At 46.9% G+C, this 18,603-nt stretch overlaps 1 protein-coding gene across 2 annotated transcripts; it reads right to left on the reverse strand.

Annotated features, from left to right (window-relative positions):
- Positions 1–272: 272 nt before the first annotated feature.
- On the reverse strand, positions 273–13,071 carry CHMP7 (charged multivesicular body protein 7). 2 transcript variants are annotated; one of them, XM_014892893.2, is made up of 10 exons: positions 12,720–13,062; positions 11,618–11,792; positions 9,365–9,550; positions 8,573–8,706; positions 8,140–8,188; positions 6,199–6,318; positions 5,196–5,294; positions 3,969–4,029; positions 3,019–3,180; positions 273–1,974 (listed from the first exon to the last, which is right to left on the reverse strand). In XM_014892893.2, exons 1-10 carry the CDS (start codon positions 13,007–13,009, stop codon positions 1,910–1,912), a joined length of 1,341 nt encoding a protein of 446 aa, XP_014748379.1. In that variant the 5' UTR covers positions 13,010–13,062; the 3' UTR covers positions 273–1,909. The 2 variants fall into 2 exon arrangements, with proteins under 2 accessions (XP_014748379.1, XP_088036265.1); XM_088180139.1 differs by lacking the exons at positions 273–1,974; positions 3,019–3,180 and adding an exon at positions 3,223–3,464 and having other exon boundaries at positions 12,720–13,071.
- Positions 13,072–18,603: the final 5,532 nt, after the last annotated feature.

Raw genomic sequence — 18,603 nt, forward strand, 5'->3', positions numbered from 1 at the left:
CCCAAAAAGCAGCAGAGGCTGCTCAGGAAAAAAGAGACAAATTATTAAATTATTAAATGTGGTAATTTTAATAACGGGCTTTTTAAAGCCAGGTTAGATAAAGTCTGGTGGAGCAGTTGCTCGGTTTGGGCTTGGATAAAGCAGCCCAGGACTATCCCTGGATTCCAGCACAGCTGGAACAACAGCTGGAACAGGGAAAAAGCACAGGAGAACCCAGAGCCCCTCGGGTCCCTCCCCTCCCCTGTTGTCACACACAGGCAGAAAACACCGAGGGTTTTTCTCCCGTTTACTTCCAGAGGAAAGGAACACAGAGCTTCATTGTACATCATTCCATGGGGAACTGGGAGCTGCAGCCTCCCCCTGCCCCTGGCAGGAACCTGCACTGCTGAGTGGGGACAGAGGGGACACAGCCCCTGGGGACACCCCCAGGACACGGGGACACCCCCAGGGACATCCCCTGGCCCTGGGCTGGGGCTGAGTGGGCAAGAAATGATCACCAGGAGGGGAAACTCCAGCCCTCAATTCCCATTATCCCAAAGTGCCACTGAGGAATGGAGCTTGGAGAGGCAGCGTGGAAGTGCAGGAATACATTCCCAGTGTGCAGGAATACATCCCAATGGTGCAGGAATACATTCCCAGTGTGCAGGAATACATTCCCAGTGCTGGAATACACCAATTGGTGCTAGAATACATTCCCAGTGGTGTGGGATACATTCCCAGTGGTGTGGGATACATTCCCAGTGGTGCAGGAATACATCCCAATGGTGCTGGAATACTTTCCCAGTCAGGGATTTGGGCACAGGGCTGGTGATCATCCACAGGCAGCCAGGCACTCCCCTGCCACGCTCAGGAATCCCAGGGAAGGGCACATTCCCCTCCTGGAAGCTCCATTTTTCAGGGATTTGGGTTTCCCACACTTCCATGTGCACACGAGGGGTAAAAAGTGACCTGCAAAAGATGAGGGGAGAGGCAGCCCTGGTGTGGTGCTCGGGGTTTTGTGCATCAAAAACATCCACAGGGGCTGGGTTTGGGGTTTTGTGGGAACACACAATCCTGTGGGACTGCAGTGCCAGGGCTGAAGGCAAAGCCAAGGCTGTTCCCTGGAGCTGTGCTCTCCCAAGGGATCCTTTCTCTTCCCAGCCCAAATCCCTCCGTGGCAGCTCAGAGCCCTCACCCTGCAGATCCCAACAAGTTTGGCTTAGAGGGAGGATATAAAAACAGCCACCAGCTCCAATTTCAAGAGCCAGCAGAAGAGGCAGCACCCAGCCCTGGCCACAACAGCCTGAAACTCCTCTGGGGGAATCTTTTGCAGGTCTCCCTTTTAAGGCCTTAGTGTCATTACAGAGAGAGGGATTCTTTTGTCTTGTGCTTGCCATTGCTGCCCCAAAATCTCCTCAAACTGAGCAGTTCCAGTGCCTGGCTGTCAGTGCAGGATCCAGAGGGAGGGACACAACAACCACCAGGTGCTGAAGCTTGCTTAACTGATGTGCCAAAGTGTTCAAAACAACCACACAAACAGCCAAATGTTGAGCCACTGCAACGCTGCTGCTACTCAGATTCTCAACACCAGCCACAGCAAAGGAAGAGAAATCAAAATCAAACCCAAAACCGAGCACTGATATGGACACAGAAGAGTTTTATCTTCGCTGGAGTTGTGTTCCCAGGATGTGGCAGTGACTTGGGGTCACACGAGGCAGATCGAGACCAGTGCAGATGTTGGCACAGAGATGACAAACACCAGCTGGGGCCAGGTCCAGAGTGGATTGTCATGGCAGGAGCTCCTGCTGCTGAGCAAAGACAGATCCAGAAGGACAGGGGGGTGTCCCCCTCTCCTTGGAAGTTCTGGTCATGAGTTAAGGAACATTGAGACAACTTCCCAAACTGCAGCAACAGGAATTCTGTTGGCTCTTCAGAGATTCAGTCCCAGAGCTGTTTTGGGTTCAGAAGAAGCAGAGGGAGTCTTTTGTGCCAGATCTGAGAAGAGAATTGCAACAGAGATCAGAACTCATCAAAAACATTCACAACCATCCAACAAAATTCCAGAGTGCCTCAACACATCCACAACCATCCAACAAAATTCCACAGTGCCTCCAGACATCCACAACTACCCAAAAAAATTCCAGAGTGCCTCAACACATCCACAACCACCCAACAAAATTCCACAGTGCCTCCACACATCCACAACCACCCAACAAAATTCCACAGTGCCTCCACACATCCACAACCACCCAACAAAATTCCACAGTGCCTCCACACATCCACAACCATCCAACAAAATTCCACAGTGCCTCCACACATCCACAGCCATCCAGTAAAATTCCAGAGTGCCTCGGTGCTTCCCTGCTCAGCTCCATCCCCTGGAAGCACATGCTCCATGTTTGATAGGGAATTCTCTGGAAATTGAGGTTATGTCCTGCCCAAACAAAAGGAAAACTACACAGCCAATCCTGTGGGACTGCTCATGAACAGAATCCCAAAAGGAAAACTGAAACTGTCCAAGACAGGTGTAGGGAAAGCTCAGTTCAAGCCCATAAACTCTGGTCATTCATTGTTACTAAATCACAGGATATCCTGAGTTGGAAGGGACCCAAAAAGGCCATTAAAAAATAATAAAGTATTATTTACCGTTCTTATTTTTTATTTATTTATCAGTAAATAAAGCCCAGTTTAAGCACATAAAGAGCACTCCAGGGAAGATGCTGAGGGCTGGATAAATCCTGCCTGTTTTATCCCTTCCAACACTGCCTGGCTTTGTAAAACTTTGTTCAATTTAAAAAGCAATCAGTCCAAGCAGCAGCTCCCTCACAGAGCCTTCAGCTCTCCCTGCACCCTTGGCAAAGCATCCAGGCAGAATTCCCAGCTCTCCCAGGATTTGGTTTAGCTGTGCTGAACCAGGATGATCCAGGCAGAATTCCCAGCTCTCCCAGGCCTGGTTTAAGCCCTGCTGACCCCTGAGCTGCTCAGGGCTGTCTCAGTCCCCCAGAGCAGCTCCCTCCCAGGCCCTGCTGCCATTCCCACCTCCAGCAGACACAGAGAGCTGCTCCAGCTCAGCTTCCAGCTCAGCATCCGACATGGGGGCACTCAGCACCTTCTGGGGAACGGGAGGCAGATCCAGGGAATCCTTGCTGGAGTCCTGCAGGAGACTGTCCAGCTCCTTCTCCAGCTCCTCAGAGTCCATCTCTGCAGATTAAAGAAAACATTTCAGCTCCAAGGAGAATTGAGTGGCATCCTCACAGCACAGAGATCAAAGCAGAGCCGTTATTCCTCCTCATTGTTACTCACAAGGAATTTCCTGTACTTCTTTAAAAGGACTGAAAATTCGGTCCTGATCTCAGGGAGAATTTTTTTTCTTGGCACTGAGGCCAAGAAGCTCTGGCACCTTTCAGCAGAGGCAAACAAGCTGCAGCAACAGCCAGGCCAGAGGAAAACGCTCATCACTTCAAAAAAACAAAGCAGCAGCCACCCTAAAAATAGATTTCAATCAACATTACACAGCTTTGAACTGAAATCCAGCCCCAAATGGGGACCGTGAGGATTTGGAGATGAATAAACTGTGAGAGGGGAGAACTCCCTGCTCCCCATTCCAGCCAAGGAATGGAATTTTGGGAAGAGTTTACTCCCCCCAGGAATCTGCTGAATGTGGGGAGGGAACAGGGAAAGGGATGGAGCAGGGAAAGGAGGGAGCAGGGAAAAGGGGGAGCAGGGAAAAGGGGGAGCAGGGAAAGGAAAGAGAAGAAGAGGAGGGAGCAGGGAAAGGGGGAGGAGGGAAAGGGATGGAGCAGGGAAAGGAACAAGAAGGAAAAGAGGGAGCAGGGAAAGGAGGAAGCAGGGAAAAGGGATGGACCAGGGAAAAGGGATGGACCAGGGAAAAGAAAGAGAAGGAAAAGAGGGAACAGGGAAAAGGGAGGGAGCAGGGAAGGGATGGAACAGGGAAAGGAAAAGCAAAGGATAAAAAGCCCAGGACATACCCAGACCATTGATCCCCACTCCAGCCAGAGTCTGGGCCACTTCATCTTGAGTGTCACAAAGCTGAGGTAAAACAAATAAAGATTAGAAATTAATTTCGTGCCCTGTTGTAGCTGCTTTATCAAAAGCAGAAACAACAACAACAAAAAAAATCAGAAGTTGACCTAAAGGCAGCAGGAATTAGTGGAGAAGACATTTCCACCTTGGTTTTCACCAGGAACATGAAGATGAAATATTATTATTTCATCTTAACAAATAACAGGACCAAGCGTGGCACATTTGAGGATCAAACCCAAACCAGAATTTCACAGTGGGAGTAAAAAAAATCTCTCTCTGATTTGAGCTTTTTCACAGAAATAAAGAGTTGGAATTGCACATTCAGGAAGCTGGAGACCAAAACATCTCAGCCACTCCATTTTGCAGCCCCTCAGCTCAAGTCTCACTTTGAGCTGATGGTGCTAAAAAATTAATCCTTGGCTTTTTTCACAGCAGCTCAGGCAGCTCTGCTCACTTCAATTCCTGCAGAATTAACTCCTCTCCCTCACTGAAATGCAGATTACAAAATTACAGAATTAACTAGGTGGGAAAAGACCTTTGAGATCAAGTTCAAACTATGGGGAAAAAAAAGCAAACAATAAAATAAAATGAAATAAAATAGATTAAAAGAAAATTTTAAAATAAAAATATAAAAAAAATAAAATAAAAATAAAATAGAATTAAAATAAAATAGAACAAAATAGAATAGAATAAAATAGAATAAAATAAAAATGAAAATAAAATGGAATAAAATAAAATAAAATATGTAGAATAAAAAAATAAAACAAAAACAGAATAAAAGCAGAACACAACCAAACAAAAATAAAACAAAATAACAAAATGAAATAAAATGAAATGTCAGGCTGTTTCATGCACACAGTTGCATTCCAGCTTCCAAAGGTCTGATTTGCATTTTTAATAAACCTAAAGACTTTCTAGGAAAGCTGGGTGCTCCCCCAATACTCCTGATCCAAAAACCCCTCAAAAAGCACAAATTTAAAATAAATTAAAATACAGAACAGCAAAACATGAAGACACAGAAATCTCCTTCTTGCTGATGTTTTAGCAGAAAATTAAGTCAGTTTGCTTTGGTGCCATAAAGGGAAAAAAAACATAAATAATTAAAAGCAACCAAAGGATTATTAATTAATGAATATCTGGGAATATCCACACTCCCCTGGCTGCTCCAGTACCTCTTGGATCTGATCCACCAGGTTCTCTGCCCTCTCCACTGTCACATCCTTCATGGAAAGCTTCAGAGCTCCCACTCCAGCCTGGTAGGCATTAAACACCTGGAAATTCAAAATAAAAGAGATCAAGATCTGCCCAAGAACTCCAGCCTGGAAGGCATTAAATGACTGGAAATTAAAACTAAAAGAGATGAAGAGGCACAATGCTGATGGACATCAGGCTGGTAGGCATTAAATAACTTGAAATTAAAAATTAAAGACAAAGATGCACAAAGCTGATGAGGTCCAGCCTGAAATACTTTGAAATTAAAAATAAAGACAAAGATGCACAATGCTGATGAAAACAGGGGCAGCTCCTCTCCAGAGCTGCTTCCCAAGCAGGACCCTGAGAGACACGAGAGGAAATGGAGGAAATTCCCAGGGTAAATCCCAGCCCTGAGGTGAAGGATGAGAGAAAGAGAGGGGCAGGAGGAGCTCGGGGCAGGGAGGGAAAAAGAGGGAAAAAGGGGGGAAAAGGGAGAGGGAAAAAGAGAGAGGGAAACAAGGGAACAGGGGAACAGGGAAACTGGGAGGGAGGCAGGGAGGAGCTCAGGGCAGGGAGGCAGGGAGGAGGGGAATAAGGGAGGGAAGGAGGCAGGCAGGGAAGGAGGGAGGGAGGGAGGGAGGGAGGGAGGGAGGGAGGGGGAGAAGGGAGGAAAGGAGGCAGGCAGGCAGGGAAGGAGGGAGGGAGGGAGGGAGGGAGGCAGGCAGGGAGGCAGGCAGGGAAGGAGGCAGGGAAGGAGGCAGGGAGGCAGTGAAGGAGGAAGAGAAAGAGGCAGGGCAGGCAGGGAGGGAGGCAGGGAAGGAGGGAGGGAGGGAAGGAGGGGAAGAAGGGAGGGAGGGAAGGAGACAGGGCAGGCAGGCAGGGAGGCAGAGAAGGAGGGAAGGAGGCAGTGAAGAAGGGAGAGAAGGAGGCAGGGAAGGAGGGAAGGAGGGAAGGAGGGAGGGAGGGAGGAGCCCACGGTACCATCTGGTCGGTCTGGGAGGCGTAGATCCGATCCAGGATTCCCTGCACCGCGTCCAGCTTGGAGTGCAGCTCCTCGATTCGCCGCTCCGTCCTCCGCTTCGACTTGAGGCACCTCAGGGCCTGGCCGGGGACACAGACACACACAGCTCACGGCACAAGGAGATCGGTGCACGTGTTAAATATAAATTGTATTCTTGGCTTCTTGCAAATGTTCAAATGAATGCCGTGTGGGGAAGGATAAGGAGTGGACGGGAAGGTCTCACAGATGTGTGTGTGGAACAGAAAGATCTCTGAATGTAGAAGCAGAAGAAGGAATAGAAATGAAAGCAAGTTTTGATACAGAAGAATTGCTGAGCCAGTCTGACTGGGTAACTAAAGATAAAATGACTTAGAAGGGGTTTTTATGGCTCAAAGCAAAAGATAAATCCACCTCAAACAAAAGATGTTTTTACCAAGCAAAAAGATTTTCACAGGCAGACAATAATGCCAATGTTGCAAGTAGAAAGAAAAGATCTCAAGATTTTCCACTGTGATAAAACTGAAAAAGAACTTCTAACTTAAACTGTTAACACTGTGACTTTTTGTGATTGTAAAACAGTGACATGGATCTGGTAATGTTGGTATTTATGATAGGCTACAGGTAACAGCAAAGGTATTGATTGTTTCAGCTCTTGCAGTGCTCTATGTACAATGCTGGAAAACTCTGCTGTATGAATTTAGTTCCTTTTAGTTCTGCTAATGAACAAAACTTAGAAATAGTAGGGTGATAAATATATTTTTTCTTGGATTATAACATGGTGATGTAAAAAGCTCTTGTTCATGTAATTAACTCAGAGAATGGTAAAAAGATAATAAAAAATTTCTTTTCACATTCTTGGATGAAGACAGGGGTGATGAACACCAGAACTCCAGGGAAGGAATTTACTGATCTCCATTATCAAGAAGGAGCCACAAGGAGAAAAAAAAAATTATTTACAGGTTGGGGGTGGTTGATTTTGAATAATGCATGAAGATCTATGGATATGGAACAGGTTGATGCATTTAAAGAAGTGTTTTCTGAGTTAGGCTAAAGCACCCAGCTGTTGTCACCTTTTGCTTTGTCTCTTATTGTCTTTTACTAAACCTTTTAAAACTTACCTAGGAAATTGAAAGGAAGGAAAAAACCTAGGAAATTTTACCTAGGAAAAACTGAAAGTGAACATCGTTTTTCACAGCTCAGCTCTACACACAAATCTGAGAAGTCTCCCCCTCCCCTGGGTTTATTCCTGCTTCAAAATTCCTGTTGGCACCACGGGAAAATTGGGATGAAGCTCAGAAAATGGCCAAGTGTCCTCCATGCTGAACTCCTGGGTTCATCCTGGATCACTTGGGTGGTATCCAGCAAAAAAATTCCTGGAGGCCTGCTTTGGAAAGGTCAGGTCATCTGAAATTTTCCAGTTGGCATCTGCAGCTATTCACATTCCCACCTTTTTTACTTCAAAATGCAATCCTTGGGGAATTTCACCCTGATTAAAAGCATGTATTTGTAAACATAAAGGAAGGAGGGAAAAGCAGAGAAAGGTTGTGAAATATGTGTTTGTGTAAAACTTGCTCAGAAATTACCATCTCAAGGACAAAATAAAAAAAAAAAAAAAGCCAGGAGTTGGATTTTGATGATTCTGAGTGGGTCCCTTCCAACTTGGGATATTCTGAGATTGGGAGTGTCATTAAAAAAAGCCCAAAACAACCAGGAATCCCTGAGGCACACACAGAACAAGTGGGTTTAAGAGTTTATTTCCCTTCCTCATCTCACTCTGGAAAAATAAATCCTTCACCTTAAGGAGTTTTGGCTTCAGAGCCACCATTCCAACACCCCTGGGATGAAGCCCCCCAAATTTAACCCTGGGCATGATCTGCAGTTCTGCAGCAGCTCCAGGACATTTCCCTGCCAGTTCCACTCACCAGCTGCTTCTTCCCAGCTCTGCAAGCACTCCTGGCATCCTCTTTACATCTGGAAGATTGGAAAAAGGAAAATTCTTCCTTATTTTACAAAAGGAAACTTCTTCCTTATTTTACAAAGCACAACCACCCTCTCCCTCTCTCTGAAGGGACCACATTTTGGACACAACCACCCTCGAACCAGTGTTGATTCCCACAAGTCCTTGAATGAATTCCAAATCCTTGCAAAACGTTGCTCACAGCCATTCCCTGCACCTTGTTTTCCTAGGGAGCAGGGAACAAAGGCTGGGAAAGCTGTGAGTGGGCTGTGAGTATTTTGTTTAAGAACAGGAAAGAACACCACGACAAAGCAGTTTCTAATTGTGTTCCAAACTTCTACATCCCAAAGTTCTGAACCCCACAGATGTTTTTTTCCCACCACCCTTCCCCAAATTACTTCTCTGCTTCCTGGGAAAGGGACTCCACCTTCTGTGACAGCAGCTGCTCACTCTGCATCAGCTGATAAACTCCAATGTCCACGTCATTCATTGGGGACACCTTGGCGTGGAGGCCTCGGGCAAACTTCACAATCTGAAATCACAGCAGCACAGCCTGGAGTCACTTCCCAAAAAATCCCAGCTAGGAATACTTTCACTTGGAAGGAAGGAAAAGAGGTTTTTGCACTGCCAGTTGGAGTCATGAGGATGTCCCAGTCACCACTAGGCAGGATCAGGATCAGCAGTGTGGAAACAAAAAGCCTTAATGGAAGATTTAAAGATTTAAACCTGGAAGATTTATAGCTGTCCCTGGATTCTGGAAGTGGATGGGAATGTCAGACTCCCAAGGACTTCAGAACATTACAGGGAAAGTGGAACCTCAGAGCTGAGTGCCTGCACATCTGCAGGAAGTGACAAACAGGAAAAGCTTTCCAAAAAAATGTGGAATTCCATGCTGATTCCAGAGCTGTGGAGTTTGTGCAGTTGGGAATAGTCAACCTGCAGGGTCTGCCATGTTTTTAACTCCTGAATTAAATGGGAATTATTATAAATAATTTCAAGAACCTGCCATGCCAGAACGAGGATTTCTCATCACCTACAACCAGGTAACAACATTGCAGCAGGTGGAATTTACCTTTGCAAGCAGAGAACACCCACTTTAACCAAAACGGCTCAAAATCCACTTCTCTGCAGGCAGGTGGAACTCAAGACAGGGATGATACCACCCAAAAGCAGTCACCTGGACCCTGTACCTTCTCTCCATTCTGCTCCAGGATGGTGACCCTCTTCTCCTTCTGCAGTTGCAGCAGTAACAGGTAGAAGGTTCTTTCATCAGGGCAGAGCCCGGCACAGAGGGAACGGAGCTCGGACAGGGCGACCACGGGGTGGGAGGAGAGGGCAGAGCTCTGGTACAGGCGATAAACTTCCTCTGCTTTCTCCTGCAACAAATCCAGGGGGTGCTTTAGCATTTCATCTTTTGTGTTTTATCAAATTCTGGACTGCGTTAGTGCAAAATTCTGAACTGCATATGGAGTGGTGGTTACCGGCTCACGTAAAACAATCGCTCTTAAAACAGAAAAAAAACAGTTCCTCTAAAAAAAAACCACAAAAAATAATCCCTCTATAAAACCCACAAGAAATAACCCATCTAGGAAAACACAAAAAAACAGTCCCTCTAAAAAAACACTGAAAACCAATCCCTCTAAAAAAAACTCACACAAAGAAAATCCCCCTAAAAAACACCAAAAACCGATCCCTCTAAAAAACCACAAAAAATAATCCCTCTAGAAAAACACAAAAAAACCAGTCCTTCTAAAAATCCACACAAAACAATCCCTCTAAAAAACACCAAAAACAATCCCTCTTAAAAAACACAAAAACCAGTCCCTCTAAAACCACACCAAAAACAATCCCTGTAAAAAAAACACCAAAAATAATCCCTCTAGAAAAACACACAAAGAAAATCCCTCTAAAAAACACCAAAAAACCAATCCTTCTAAAAAACCACCAAAAACAATCCCTCAAGGACACCCTACAGCCTCAGGCCACAAAAAGCATAAACAAAAGTGAGTTCTGGGGAAGCAGACTGAAGGTAAATTACTTCATTATCTGAATTAATAATTGGACAATTAACCCCTGATATGTAAATGGACCAAACTTGTAATTATCTAAAAAACTCATGACCATCTCAGGTGGAGCCCCTCTCAGAGGATTTGACTGCCCAAGGTGTATCTGTTAAAAGTCTTTAATAAATCCCCACTTTATTCTCTTTATTTTGTCTGGTCTCTGTTCTAGGAGCCACTCCATGGCATCACATGGATGCTGTCAGCCCTCACAGCATTCCTGCTCTTCCCAAATCCTCCCCACACCTCCTTCCTCACAACTTGGACACTTCCTCTTTTATTCCAGAGTGACTTTCAGAATGAACCATAGGAAACTCTCAAAATAGTCACCCACAAAAACCAAAACTCTGCCACTGGCACTGCCTGAAATGCTGTGGACCAGCACAGGAACCATAGATGCAATCGATTGGCTTCCCCTGCACTTCCTGGAATTCTCTCCCCAGGTCTGAACCAAATAAAAATTAAAGATTTCCTGCATTTCTGCTGGATACAGTAACCCAGATAACCACGGCAAGATTTGGGGCTCATTCTGCAGACTCAGAGAGAAAAGGGGTTGGGACAGGACCCAAGGGCAGCCCCAATCCCATGGGAAAGCAGTTTGAATAATGCCCACGGAGGTTGGGCAGTGGATTTCCAGGCTGTGACTGTTCCATCCCTGGAGATAGAACTCGAGCTGAAAGTTCCTCTTGTCCTACACAGGAATGAGCTCCAGATGGGATTCACAGCTGGATCCCAGCACAGTTCTTGCCTTCCTGGACAAGCAAGGAATTTGTCCCTCTCTTTTCCTGGTGTCAGTGAAAAGTCATTGTCAGAACCATGGAATGGTTTGGGAAGGGAGGACCTGAAATCCCATCCAGAGCCACCCCTGCCATGGCAGGGACACCTCCCACTGTCCCAGGGGGCTCCAACCTGGCCTTGGACACTCCCAGGGATCCAGGGGCAGCCACAGCTCCTCTGGGAATTCCATCCTATCCCCCCAGTCAGGAATTCCTTCCCAATATCCCATCCATCCCTGTTCCCTGGCAGTGGGAGCCATTCCCTGTGTCCTGTCCTTCCATCCCTTGTCCAAATCCCTTCCCAACTCTCTTGAAGCCCCTTTAGGCCCTGGAAGGGGCTCTGAGTTTTCCCTGGAGCTTCTCCTCTCCAGGTGAACATTCCCAGCTTGGCTCCAGCCCTTGGAACAGCTCCATTATTTTTATATCAGTAGATCAAAATCCCTTCCCATCCCCAAGTCACTCCATCCATCTCTCTCCAGGCTTTGGAACACCTCAGGAGCACCAAGGAAGATCTGCTCAGCCCTGACCCTTCCTTCCCAGCACACGGAATCACTCCTGGCTCTCCTGGAGATGCACAACCTCAGGAAAGCTCTCAACAAACACTCACCTGAAGCAGCTCCACGTAAATCAGAACCTCCTCTTCCTCGGGAATTTTGCTGTCCCCCAGCACGCTGGAGAGGGTCCACTTGAGGGGCTTCAGGATGAAAACTCCCACACCCCACGAGATCCAGCTGCTGTCTACACTGGCCATGAAGTCTGACTCCCTCTGGAGCTTCCCACGCCTAGGAAAAGATAATTCATGTGGAACTGAACATAGCCAGTCTAAACCTTGGATATATCCTTCACATCCTCCACTCCAGTGGCGTTCTCCATCACCTGATCCAGCTCAAGTTTGAGATCTTATTGCTGTTTCTTTTTTTTTGTTTTTTGGGGTTTTTTTTTCTACACAGAGGTTTCTATTCCTCCCCTGCTTCCTCTGGATCCCAAGTGCCTTTTGTTCACTCTTTTTCCCGTTTTGCAAGTTTCTCCCAGTTTTCTGACTCGAAACTGATGAGGCATCAAACTTGGAAATGAACAAGGAGGGGCAGTTTTAAGGGTAATCAGCCATTTCATGATAGCTCCGTTTCAATATTAAGTTGTAGCTTCTCAGATCTACTGGTTTTAATTTTCAGGTCACCAACAGAGCTCCTGATGTTCTGAGTCTCTTCCAGGCACCAGTCCCGTGTTCCAATTTCACAGCACAAAACCTCGGGTTGCAAACACATCCCCGGTGCCCTCGGCAGCTGCAACACCACAACATTCCAGGGAAAATCCCCCCATTTAACACCAATATTCCTGTGGGATCCCCTGTCCTCCCACACCTCCTGCGAGCCCCTGGGTGAGCTCTGATTCCTCCCAAATTCCACACACACACACCCCATAAACCGCAATTCACAGAATCCCACACTGGTTTGGGTTAGAAGGACTTTAAATCCCAACCAGTGCCACCCCCGCCATGCCCAGGGAAACCTTCCACCGTCTCAGGTTGCTACAAGCCGCGTCCTTGGACACTTCCAGGTATCCAAGGGCAGCCACGGCTTCTCTGGGCACGCCGTGCCAGGGCTCACAGCGCACAATTCACCCTCCAGGCCGGCACAGCACGGATCCACCGCCAGCCGCATCCCTGACACCCCCACACCCTCCCCGAGGCCGTCCCCGACCTCCTTTACCTGAGCAGCTCCCTGAGGACGGTGCCCAGCCCCAAGGGGACGCTGCCCCGCCGCTCGAAGCCGTTCTGTAGCTCCCTCAGGCACGTCCTCACCGCGCCCCTCCGCCGGCCGCGGGCCAGCACCAGCCCGACCCAGAAGGCCATCTTGCTGTCCCACTCGGTGCTGTTCACCTCGCGGCTCTGCTTGAAGGCCGAGAACAGGAAGGCCATGCGCTCGTCATCCGTCTCCCACTCCGGGGGCAGGTCCCCGGCCGGGGCCGGCCCAGGGGAGGCCTCCCCCGGGCTGCACATCTACGCGAGCCCCCGGCTCGGCCGCGGCCTCCGCCCGGCCCGGCCGCCCGCCCGCCTCAGGGGAGACGCGCACGGCGCATGCGCGGTGCCACCCCCGCGCGCCCCCGTCCCCCCCCCCCGCGTCACTTGGGGTGGGCTGAGCCTTCCCCCCCCCCCCCGCAGCCCCCGCCGTGGTACGGCCCGGAGGGGCTCAATAGCCCCGCCCACAATCGCGCCCGGGACGCAGCGTGGTGACGTCATTGGGATGGCATTGTGACGTCATGTATGATGTCATTGGTGAGGTCAGGGTGGCTGGTGAGAGGGCGAGTTTTGGGGCTATTTGGGACTATATATAATATTTTATATATAATACAAGTATATACATAAAATATACATTTATATTTTAAGATATAAAATATATTCATAATATATTTTAAGTATTTATATTTATAAATATATTTATAAATATGTGTATGAATATATATTTATATTTATATGTGTGTGTATATATATATATATATCCTATATGTATTATATAGGAAATGTGTTGTATATTATGAATTTTCATCATATAACATGCAACAGGTAACATATAACTAATAGTAATAACAATAATAATAATCTATTATAGTGGATAACATAATGTGCATTTAACATTAATTATAGAATAATAAAATTTTGTTCATTAATGTATAACATCATAACTAAATATTAATTAGTATATAATAATATAGATATAAGTATACTATATAATAATAGATTATAGATATAGTATACTTATATAATGCAATACTATATTATATGTGATATGATATCATTATATCATTTTATGAAATAATATTATAATACTATATTATAATGAATTAATATATAATGGATCTTATTCAATACGTTATTATCTAATGTATATTAATGGCTTATTGTATATACTATATAATATCGTACTATATATTATATATTTTTGTATAATGTACAATTCATACAGAATTTGATGCAACATTATCTATTTTATAATACTGTAATCCATATTAAAGAGAGGGAGCTTTTCTATATCTCTGTATATGTAAATATCTATACATACATAGTCCCTATAGATATATATTTTTTAAAGTCTTATTTATATATTAAATTAACATTAAAATTAAAATCAAAAATGTACACAGGACACTTTTAAAATATATACTTTTGTAGTGATTATATATTTTATTTCTATAAATATTTGGGACCCTTTTGGCTGGGATCAGACCCCTCTGTGGGTCTGGGGCTTCTCATCCTTGTCCCCGTGTCATGGAATCTTGAAATCCCAGATTTGGGTTGGGAAAGACCTTAAATCCCATCCTTAAATCCCATTTCAAATCCCATTTTACCGTCCCAAGATGCTCCAATCCCATCCAACCCGGCCTTGGACAATTTCAGGGCTCTGCGAGCACCCCAAGCTTCCCTTCCCTGTCCCTGCGTCCCCCAAATCTGGGATTTTTCCACAGCGTTTTTGCGATGCTGCTCCTGCAAAAAGGGGAGCAACCCCCCCCCGTTTGCTTCTTCTGAAAATTTGGCAAAAGCCACCCAGCCCCGAGGCAGCCAAGAGACAGAGCAGTGCCATGGGGAAGGGATTTTCCAGCCATGGGTGGAGCTGCTCTCATTTCATCCCTGATTTATAATTTTTTTTTTTCACATTTAGAGCCTGATTCAGGATATTGAAATCGGAATTAAATGGCATTGGTCCGAATTCCCTGGAATAGAATTACTCCACCTTGGCTCTGCTCCCCCAGTGCTGCAGGGAAGGCAAAGAAGCTCCCGGAGCTGCCTGTAAAAAACAATCCATGGAAATCAGGGAATGACTCAGCACACGCAGGGTTTTAATTTTAGCTCCTTCCAAACCGAAATTTCTCATTAATCCCTCCAGTTCTAGTCCCAAAAGAACAATATTTTGTGCTTGGAAAAGCGTTCCCACCTGAGGAGCTGGGATTGCTCCTGCCAAAATCCAGCCTGGGTTTGAGGAGGGCACGTTTTGGGAGACATCAGGAAAAACAAAACAAAACAAACAAAAGCTGATCCAGGAAGGGAACGGCAGCGTGGGATCACGAGGCTTTGCTCAGAAGAGGCTCCTGGGGCTGTGTTTGTAAACCTGAGCGATTTGGCCTTGGTCTGGAGCAGGGATCACATGCTGGGCGATGGAAGGAGCCAAAGATGATCTGATCCCATCCTGCCCGGGGGGAGAAAGTGCCCGGAGCTGATGGAGCCGAGGTGGGAGCTCAGCCCAGCACTCACAGGGATGGGGACAGGGGAGGACACCCAGACAGGTGAGGACACCCAGACAGGTGAGCAAGGCAGAGCCAGGGGTTCCTTCCCTGCTTTCCATCCTTCAGCCCTTCCTGGCCATGAAGGCAACCAGCACAAACAGAGTTGGGAAGATAAATCCCATCCTTCCCAAAAAAATCCCTCTGCCCATCCTGGGAAAGAAGGGATCCAGCACACAGAGTTGGGAAGATTAATCCATAATTTCTGATAAATCCCTCTGCCCCTCGCAGGGAAGTAGGAATCCAGCACACGAGTTTGGGAAGATAAATCCCATCATTTCCAATAAATCCCTCTGCCCTTCATGGGGAAGTAGGGAACCAGCACACAGAGTTGGGAAGATAAATCCCATCATTCCAAACAAATCCCTCTGCCCTTCCCAGGGAAGCAAGGATCCAGTACAGGCAGATGAGAAGATAAATCCCATAATTCCAAATGTTCTGCTTCCCCTCTGCCCCTCCCAGGAAATCAGGGATCCAGCACATATAATTGGGAAGATAAATCCATAATTCCAGATGTTCTGCTTCCTCTCTGCCCTTCCTGGGAAAGAAGGGATCCAGCACTCAAATTTAGGAAGATAAAGGGTTGGGGTTGCTCAGCCTGGAGAAGATTTGGGGTGGCCTCATTGTGTGAAACTGCTTCAGGAAAGGGAAAGGGAGAAAGGATGAAAAATCCACCTGCTTGCCCTGAGCACACCACAAACCCCAAAAACAAAGCAGGGAAAGAGAGTGAGGACAGAAATCTGAGCACCTCTCACCACAGAGGGGAAACTGAGGCTCGGAGGGCCAGGGTGGTTTGCCCAGGCTTGCCCAAAGAAGGTGCAGTGGGGAATTGAGCACTGCTCTCGTGAAGTTCACAGCTTGCCAGAGAGCTTTTTTTTTTTTTTTTTGTCTTTAAAGAGGAACTTGGAATTTATGAGACAACTAATTCATTTATCAAGAGGAAAGGGGAGAAGGTCAAAATTATCGCTCTGCCTCAGAACCCTCCCAGGCACCAAAACAAGTGGGAGGCAGCACAGAACTGAAGGTAAAACTGCACGGGGATGTTCAAAAATAAAACAGGAATGGTCACGTACCCCAGCAGCTCCCTGGGGTGTTTTGGGGGTCACAGGCTCGAAGGAGACGCTCAGGGAAGGGAGATTAGAGCCTCCCACAGCCCCAATCTCGGGCAGAGCTGGATGTTGAACAAACAGACACTGAGTCAGACTGGACAGGAGTGTTCTGAGGATCTGAGTGTCAGCGTGTGTCCTGTGAGGTTACCCATTAACTGCAGCTGATAAGGCTCAACTTTTCCACTCATCCCTTTATTGCTCTGCTCCCTGTGGGAATTGAAGATTTTTTTTTCTCGGCCAGAGAGCAGAGGTTGAGCCAAGCTCCTGCTCCATCCCTCACGCTCGTTTTATTCTCCACTTGCAGCAGGACTGAACAAGCCAGGGGAGGATTTAAGACCCCAAAACCAGAGGGATTTTTCTTCTCAACGTGCCCAATTTCCCCCCAGTGTCGTGCTGGGGTGCAGCCTCCCAACTCCAGGGGGCTCCTGGTGCAGAGGGAGCTGTGGGATAGCCAGGGGGTGATAAGGGCGAGAGGCCTGGCCCTGCGAGATAAACACACACCCCTTTCTTACATCGTGAAAGAGCCTGCCCAAAAATCCACCTTAAATGAAAACCACAGTGCTTTTTTTCCGGGGTGGAAATTCTTGCTGGGAAAAGGAGTGATGTGTGTGTCAGTGTCCCACTCCTCGGGGTGGCTGGGGACAGGGAGAGGGTGACCCTGACCCCTCCCCACACCTTAAATCCCCTCGGGCTGGAGAATGAGCTGCCTTTGTACAAATATTCTCCCTGAGGTTTTGTCAGCACAGATAACTTGGGGCAGTTTCATAAATGGAGGGAGTGAGATGGAAAGAGAAAACCCTGAGGCCTCCCAATAAGCGTTGGGTAGGAGGAGGATGGGATAACAGGGTCTGGATGCTCAGGGGTGACCTCCCACTGCTGGGATGGCCGTGGAACCAGGATGAAATGTGAATTTTCCACTTCCATGTGCCCCTTGCCACACATCCCGGTTTTTCCTGGTTGAATTCAGTGCCCTAAAGAGCATCAGGTTGATTTTTCAGAGAGGATGGATCCTTCCCCATCCCATTTGCACACGGATTAGCATTTCGCTGTAGTTCTAGACCTAAACCTTGTCCTAATTTTACTCTAACTGAAAAATGAATCATTCTTTGAGGACTCCAATGACTTCAGCTGCAGCCAGTGGTGTCCAGAGCACAGAACACATGGTTTTGGTTAAACAAAAGGCCCCACATAGTTTTTGGGGCTTGTAATAAAGTACCCACCCAGGAAACGAACAGGAATTGTCCTTCTCCTCCTCGAAATCACATTTCAGCTTCACCCATCGTGGCACGACCAGGCTGAAAAATTCCCTGTGTGAGGTGACAACCAGGTGGCCACGCTTGTCCTGGCTTGCATGCAACCACGAAGTTTCCAAGCACTTTGCAAAGTGCTTCCCAAATATCCACATCCGGAGCGGATTAGCCGTGATCCTCCTAATCCAGCTGGGTCAAAGGAGCCTCGCTGCCCTCCTCCCTGGGGAGGGGATGCTCAGCAGCCCCATGGTTTTGGGGACGCGCTAAGCCCTTTCCCTGATGAGCAGCATTTTTCCCTGGCGAGCAGCATTTTTCCCTGGCGAGCAGCATTTTTCCCCTGGCTCCGTGCTGGTCCCATTTTTCAGCCCACCACCTGCAGATTTTCTGCCTCGGGCACCGCTTATAAAAATGGCAGCAAACATTCTTTAACAGCCTCGGGTGAGTCATCGGGGAGGTGCCAGGAAGGGAGTTCAGAGTTCATCCCTAGCAAAAGCATTAACCACACTTCTCTGGCTCGGCTTTCTCCCAAAATCCCGGTCCTGGGTAGGTTTGGGTTGGAAGAGACCTGGAAAAGCTCTCTTGGAGCCCCTTTAGGTACTGGAAGAGGCTCTGAATTCTCCCGTTCCTAAAGCCCCTCTACCGCTCCATTCCAACACTCCCACCACACCTGCACCATCTCAGTAAAACCAGAGTTTTCTTCTTTTCTTGGAATTAATGAATTAATTTTTCTCACACACTCTCCGGATAACGTGCAGCAGCAGAGCCGTTTGTGTAACAGCAGAAAGTCCAAAGGTTTAACTTTTTACTACTTTTTTTTTTTTTTTTTTTTTTTGTCTTTCATCGCGGGTTCTATCCCACAAAAAAAAAAAAAAAAAAGAAAAAAGAAAAAAAAAACTTAAAAAGACGGAATTTCCCAACTTCCTAGCTCAGGGGTGAGATGGCGACAGTTTTGCAAGGGC

This window comes from Sturnus vulgaris, chromosome 28 (genome assembly GCF_052056855.1).
Source record: "Sturnus vulgaris isolate bStuVul1 chromosome 28, bStuVul1.hap1, whole genome shotgun sequence".
NCBI classification, from domain to species: Eukaryota; Metazoa; Chordata; class Aves; order Passeriformes; family Sturnidae; genus Sturnus; species Sturnus vulgaris.

Coding starts and splice junctions, on each gene's coding strand:
- CHMP7 (XM_014892893.2), bottom strand. CDS start 13,009: ATGTGCAGCCCGGGGGAGGCCTCCCCTGGGCCGGCCCCGGCCGGGGAC. Junction 8,189..8,572: donor CTTTCCCAGGAAGCAGAGAA/GTAATTTGGGGA, acceptor CCAATCTTCCAG/ATGTAAAGAGGATGCCAGGA. Junction 4,030..5,195: donor TGGTGGATCAGATCCAAGAG/GTACTGGAGCAG, acceptor GTTTTACCTCAG/CTTTGTGACACTCAAGATGA.